The 7,617-nt window shown below is 24.3% G+C and overlaps 1 protein-coding gene across 1 annotated transcript in view; it reads left to right on the top strand.

The window, feature by feature from the left end:
* The first annotated feature begins 2,099 nt into the window (after positions 1-2,099).
* LOC117169291 (regulation of nuclear pre-mRNA domain-containing protein 1B) overlaps positions 2,100-7,617 on the top strand; it is an 18,951-nt gene continuing 13,433 nt past the window's right edge. Inside the window, exons 1-2 of the mRNA XM_033355596.1 lie at positions 2,100-2,305; positions 6,102-6,412. Of these exons, the coding sequence (XP_033211487.1) occupies positions 2,155-2,305; positions 6,102-6,412 (462 nt within the window). The 5' untranslated portion in view covers positions 2,100-2,154. The remainder of the gene's footprint in view (positions 2,306-6,101; positions 6,413-7,617) is intronic.

Consider the following 7,617-nt stretch of genomic DNA (forward strand, 5'->3'; position numbering starts at 1 on the left):
TTCAGTTAGACATTTAAGGACTTTTTAAAAAAATCGTTATTTTAATATTCTTTTCGGTTGAAAATTAATGTTGTTCATACAAAATTCGATAATTTGACAAAAAATTATTTACTTTATAGAAAATTCTACAATGTTATGAAAAAATCATTTTCTTAATCCAACTGTTTTGTTAAAAATTCTTCTATATCAGTAGAAAATTAATCTTCTTGGTTGAAAATTAATTTTTATTTTATAAAAAATTCTACTACTTCTCTTAAAGTTGAATTACTTTGTTAAAAGCTTATTGCCTTGACCTGCATGCGCTTTGTTGAAAATTCATCTCTTTGGTTGAAAATTTCACAATTTTTTTCTTATTCGTTTTCTTTGGTACAAAAATTCATTTTTTTTTATTAAAAATGTAACTTTTACAGTTTTTGTTAAAAATTGATATTTTTTAGTTAAAAAATTATTTCAAGACCATTTTAATTGCTGAAATCTTTTTAAACTTTGTTGGTAAATATTGAGTGTGATCATTTTTTCAAATGCTAAAAAAATTTTGGGATGGTTTGCAAAGCTCTGAAAAAATCATTTTTCTTTTTTGTTTTATAAGATTTGTGAAAATTAAGAATATTCCGAAATAATAAAATTCCCAAAATTATAAAATTGCCGACTGGGAAAATTCCCTAAAGAAGACTGAAAAATCCGGGAAAAATGAAATTCCCGACACTGTGAATTCCCAAATTGGAAAATTTCCTGCAGAAAATTTGCCGCATTATAAAATATCCGAACAAGAAATTTCTCGAATTTAAACAATTTAAAAAATTGTATTTTAATCAATGTTATTTATTTATTAAGAATACAATAATAAAATATTTTTTTATAAAAGAGAACTGTCTTTAATGTTCGATGTTTCTAAAATTATTGTTTAAGTTCAAAATCACAAAAATGGAACACAATTTTCATCCAGAAATCTATTTTTTCAACTATTATTATTTTCAATTGAAACAATAGTTTTATAAACCTTAAAAATTAAAAATAACTTTATCTATTGATAAAATATTTGATTATTGTATTTTCAATAAATAATATTAATAAACAGAAATTTTTCAATTGTTTAAATTTGAGAATTTTGTTAATCTGGAATTTTATTATTCAAGTAGTTTGTTATTCTGGAATTTTACTTTGTCGGGAATTTTATTTTCCTGGATTTATCAGCCGTACCTATATTTTCGGCAACTTTATTATTCTTGAATTTTCCGATTCATCCATTGTACAGTGTCAGTATTTTTATTTTTCGGAATTTTCAATGGGTCTCTTAGAATTTAAGTTTATATGATGAAGAAAAAAATAACAATCTGATTTTCGACCTTGGATAAAAAGTATAATCATTTACAAATTCTAGAATATTTAGCAGTTAAATAATGTTCACTTATGTTTAAAGAGTTTTTTAACTTCAAATTTTGTTTCGCTTGTAAGTGCAAATAATATTTGCAAATCCATAAAATTGATATCTACTCTGTATTACAAAACAAATAAAGTTATCATTTCAGTGTCTGCTGCTTTCATTTTTTGCATTACCTTTAAAAATTCTGAGCAAATGTTGCGCGATTTTTTTCAGTGTTAAAAAATAAAGAAGTAAAAAATGAAAATAATAAAACTAATTAAAAAAACTAGGAAAGTAAACTAAAAACTATCAAGTGCAATAAAATTGCATATTTTGTTTGTGCAATTATAATTTTTAACCACTTTTTTTATTGTTCATACAAAAAATATAAATTTATTACTAAATTATATAATAATTATATAATTTAATTATAAATTTTTTAAAAATTATCTTATCAGAAATGCAGAAAGGTTACCTACACACGGTAATCAACCAAATAAATGTCCTTTTACTGCTCTATTGCTTAAATTTTAAAATAATTAAGTCCTACTACAGTTTAAACTAAACTTCAAATTAATATTTCTCATGTAAATATTCTTCTTCTATAATAACCATTCATAAAATCTCTTTTCGTAAAATCAAATTAACTCTTGGGACAGAAAACTACCTTACCTACCGACGGTATCGTGTCACACATGAGAATTGTAACGTCTAACGCGCACTGGTGTTAGTATAACGGAGCAGTGTGTTGCTAGTGGTTGTTGGTGGTTGTTAGTTGCTAAATCCACGAAATGGCTGGATTTACGGAAAGTGCTTTAGTGAAGAAATTAGTCGAACTTAATCCTTCTCAACAAAGTATACAAACACTGTCCTTATGGTTAATACACCACAGAAAGCATCATCCTGTGATAGTGAAAGTTTGGTTCAAAGAAATGTGCAAAGGTGAGTAACACTTAATCTACTAATTCGCAATTTTCCCATCAATCCTAATCGGTTATACGTTTTTAACTATCTTTTTATCAATTCATGAAGAACAAGGCCTTTTCGCACCTAATATTGCTCAAAAAACAGTCTAAAGAGTAAGAACAAATTAGCCTTCAACATTTTTTGCAGGTTATGTGAAGGTCTACTTTCTTCGCGATCTGTTCTCATTTCATATTTATCCACTTCCATTCGATCACGTTCGATTTTTTTAATGACATCGCTTTGTTTACCCTGAATTAGTTTGCCATCAAGACAATCTCGTCAAGGCTAAAATTTCACGCTTTTTAAACATTGATTTAACAACGCGACTTCGTCAGATTTTAAAATCGAGCGCAGTTATTTCATTCGGAATTCGTATTTATAAAGAATTGCGATTTGATTGCATTTTTGTACGAATTTATTCAAAGTGAGACATGTAGTTTTCGATCTAGCGTTTCTCATTTTTTTCTCGTTTAAAGTTTATTTTTATGAGCCACCTTTTTTCAAAATTAGAAAATAAACAGGCGCGCTCTGCGCGCGATTATTGTTTATTTTCGTCCCCCGCAATTCTTAAAATTAAATATAAAATAACTATACACAATTTGTGTGTTTTATAGTATATATTATCTAAAATAATATCAAAGAAAAGCAAGGGCAATATCATTGATAATTGATTAAAGTTGATATCCTAACTTTAAAATTACTGTATAAAATGTTAACATAACCTACAATTGTTCCGAAATTGTAAATCTTCTTTAAAATATATTTTCATAAATTAAAGATACCAATTTTTGACGATAAACACTAACATAATCCGAAATTGTTAAAAGATTCTAAATCTTCTTCGAATTATAATTATTTTTGTTTTAAAACACCAATATTTAATGTAAACCGATAAACGTAACCTGAAATTGTTCAGAAATTAATACATTTCTTTGAAATCTTAAGATTTTTTAAATAAAAATTTTAATTTTTGTCGAAAACCAGTAACTAATTCCGAATTCTTGAAGCTGGTAAATTTTATTATTTTAAACAAAATCACAATGTTGAAAAATTGTAATTAATGTTTGAAATATAATAGTTTTTAAATTAAAAATGCCAATAATTCCATACGAAAAAAACTAACAGAACAAAACAATTTTCAGAATTGTACATTTTTTCGACATTGATTTATTTTTATTACGAAATTCCAATATTTGTCGTTAAATAAGATAACCCAAATTTGTCAAAAATTATTAGAATTCTTTGAAATCTTGTGGTTTTTAAATAATAATTTCAATTTCCCACGAAACAAAATCCGAAATTTTTCAAGTTTGTAAATTTGATTATTTTAAACAAACTCTAAACGTGTAGAAAAATTGTAATTTTCGGAATTTAATATTTTTTTAATCGAAAATACCACTAATTTTGTGAATCTTCTTTTAAAAAAAAATTTATCCTGAAAAATACCAATTTCCGACAAAAAACAGTATTATAATCCAAAATAGTTACAAGAATCGGAATTTTGTTAGAATTATAATAATTTTTGCTTTAAAATAACCATTTTTTGTGTAAAACGATAATATAATCTTAAATTATTGCTCAAAGTTCTTTGAAATATAATTTTTTTGTATCAAAAATACCAATTTGCTTCGGAAAAATCATAACAGATTGTAAATCTGGTTCGAATTTTAATGATTTTTGTTTTTAAATCTTAATTTTTTGTGTAAAGCGCTAATATAATCCTATATTGTTCAAAGTTACAAATCTTCTTTGAAATCTAAATGTTTTGTATTAAAGATACAAACTTTATTCGAAAAAACAAAAAATTAACAGATTATAATTCTTTTTCAAATTATAATGATTTTTTATTTAAAATACGTAAAATAATGTTTTTTCTATAAAACGCTAAAATAAAACATTGTGAAAACATTCTAAATCTTGTTCAAATTATGATTTGTGTTTTAAAATAACAATTTTCAATATGAAACAACAAAGTAACCTAAAATTGTTTGAAAAATATTAAATCAATATGAAATATAACGAAAAACCCTAACAAGAAAAAAAATTGTTTAGATTTTCAATTTTTTTCGAAATCTATTTATTTTTGTTATGAAATTCCAATATTTACCGTAAAATAACATAACCCAAAATTGTTAAAAATTATTAAAATTCCTTAAGATTAATGGTTTTTAAATAATAATTTATATTTTCCACGAAAACACAAACAAAATCCAAAATTCTTCAAGCTTGTAAATTTGATTATTTTAAACAATCTCTAAAGGTGTTGACAAATTTTAATTAATCTTTGAAATCAAAAAATGTTTTTGATTGAAAATATCATTAACTTCCTGGTAACACCAGACATAACAGAACGGAAAATTGTAAATCTTTTTCGAAATTTATTTATTTAGGTCATAAAATACCAATTTTTTGCATAAAACGACATCATAAACTGAGATTTTTCAATTTTGTGAATCTTCTTTTTAAAAAAATTCTGTTCTGAAAACTACTAATTTCCGACAAAAAACAGTATTATAATCCAAAATAATTTGGAATTTCGTTAGGATTTTAATGATTTTTGCTTTAAAATACCAATTTTTTGTGTAAAACGATAATATAATCCTAAATTGCTTAAAGTTCTTTGAAATTTATTTTTTTTGTATCAAAATACCAATTTGCTTCGGAAAAAATAACTTATTATAATTCTTTTTTAAATTATAATGCTTTTTGATTTAAAATACATAAAATCATTTTTTTTATATAAAACGCTTAAATAAAAAATGGTGACAACATTCTAAATCTGATTCAAATTATGATTTTTGTTTTAAAACAACAATTTTCAGTGTGAAACACCAAAATTAACCTAAAATTATTCAAATAATATTAAATCTCTTCGAATACAAATTTCCGGGGTAGAACAACATAACCTGAAATTGTTCAAATTTGTTCTTTTTTTTTTTTAATTTATCATTGAAAATATAAATTGCTGGCGAAAAATATTCATATGATCGAAAATAGTTACAAGATTCTACATCTTGATTGAAATTAAATAATTTTTATTTTAAAATACCAATTTTTTGTGTAAAACCCAAACATAATCCTAAATTGTTAAAAGTTATAAATATTGTTTAAAACATAATTTTGTTAAATTAAAAATACTACATTGCATCGAAAAACACTAAAATACTCAACAAAAATTAAAATATTGTAAATTTTGTTCAAATTATAATGATTTTTGGTTTAAAATAGGAACAATACCAATTTTTGATGTAAAACGCTAAACGCAACCTGCGGTTTGTTAACAAATTATGAACCGTGCAAATCTTATGATCTTTGAATTACAATTATTCCAGATTAAAAATACCGTTTTTTATTGTAAAACGCTAACATAACCTAAAATTGTGAAGAATTGATGCTTTTTGTCTTAAAATGGTAATATCCGGGGAAAAGTAAATTTTTTTGAGATTTTGAGTCTTCTTTTAAACTTTCTGATTTTAAAAAAATGCTTTTTTATACTAATTATTTTAACATTAATAACAAAAATGTATAATATTTACAATAATTTATTAGATAATTTAAAAGTTTTAATTTAACCTCACAAGTATATTAAAAAGAGTGGTTCTCAGTTCGCATAAAGTTTTCTGTGATTTTTCTAGTTGAAAAGCAATAATTTATAGATTTAATTCTCGAAATTACATGTCCTTTTTTGATGTAGGATATTATTTTGAATCCAAAATATGTGTATAATTTAAATTAAATAGCACATGAATCCACATGATTTTTTGTATTTCAGTAAAGGACAATCGTAAACTGATGTTTATGTACTTGGCAAACGATGTGATTCAAAACAGCAAGAAAAAAGGGCCCGAATTCGGCAAAGAATTCGGAACTATTTTACCAAAAGCCTTCGAACATATGAAAGGGTTCGATGATAAAACGAGAGAAAGATTGGGCCGGCTATTACAAATATGGGAGGAGAGGGGAGTATACGACAAAAGTCTCATTACTGAGTTCAAAACTGCTTTTAATTCAGGTTCCGACAATAAAAAAGAGCCCTCAGCTCCACCCTTGAAAAAAAAGAAAGTTGAATTTGAGAAAGTTAAGGTATGGTATTATTTCTCTAAATAATTTTTTCCCTTTTTATTGCAGGGTGGCTGCAGGTCAGGGCAAATCTGGAAATCAGGGCACATTTTTGGTCAAAATTCCAAGAAATTTTTAATAAATTTTAATCACTTCAATGGATTTCAAAAGATTTTTAAGATTTTAGGTTTTTTTTTTAACTTCAAAGGAATTTTCAAGAGCTTTATAAAGTTTCGAGGGATTAACACCAAAACTTGCATGGGATTTCAAAATTTTTCCAAAGAAATGGAATAACTTTATGAGATTTTTTCAGGTTTTAGGTTATTTGATAAAATTCTAAGGGATTTGATCAAATTTTCGAGGATTTCAATGATTTTAAGGAATTTAATTTAAAAATCTTGTGAAAGATTGTAAAGAATTTTTAATTGATTTCAAAAACTTAAAGTGATTTCAAATAATTTGAAAGATTTCGTGACGTATTTTTGAAATATCCAAGAAATTTGTAAGAGATTTAAAATTTTGCAAGTGATTTAAAATGATTTTTAAAGATATGAAAAATTTTAGGTTATTTTAAAATTTTTCAAAGAATTATGGGATTCCAAATATTTCCAGATATTTTAAAAATTCGAAGGATTTACAACAGAAAATTGTTTAAAATCGTAAATCTTTTTCGAAATTTAATGATTTTTGTCATAAAATACCAATATTTAATCCTAAGTTGTTAAAAGTTGTAAATCTTATTTTAAATCTAATTTTTCATTCAAAATACCAATTTGCGTCGAAAAACAGTTTAAAAAGTGATAAATTAAAAGATTATCAATCTTTTTCAAATTATACTGATTTTTTGTTTTAAATACGTAAAACATCAATTTTTATGTAAAGGGCTAACGTAATCGAAAATTATAAATAATAAATAAATCTTGTTCAGATTATGGTTTTTATCTTTAAATAACAATTTTTAATCTAATATTTTTTTTGCAATATAAAATACATTTTTTCGGCGTAAAATAACAAAACGTAAAAAATTTCAAATTTGTGAATCCTCTTTTAAAAAATTTATTAATAAAAATGTATATTTCTGACGGAAAATGTTTATATAATAATTTACGTAAAATGCCAATTTTTGATGTATGTATTTAATCTCTCCCTTTTACGGGTTTGAGGGCCACCGCTCCCTGTACATATATTTACAATTCCATCCTCAGTCTAACTTAACTACTACTTATATT

This window comes from Belonocnema kinseyi, chromosome 3, assembly GCF_010883055.1.
Source record: "Belonocnema kinseyi isolate 2016_QV_RU_SX_M_011 chromosome 3, B_treatae_v1, whole genome shotgun sequence".
Lineage (NCBI taxonomy): Eukaryota > Metazoa > Arthropoda > Insecta > Hymenoptera > Cynipidae > Belonocnema > Belonocnema kinseyi.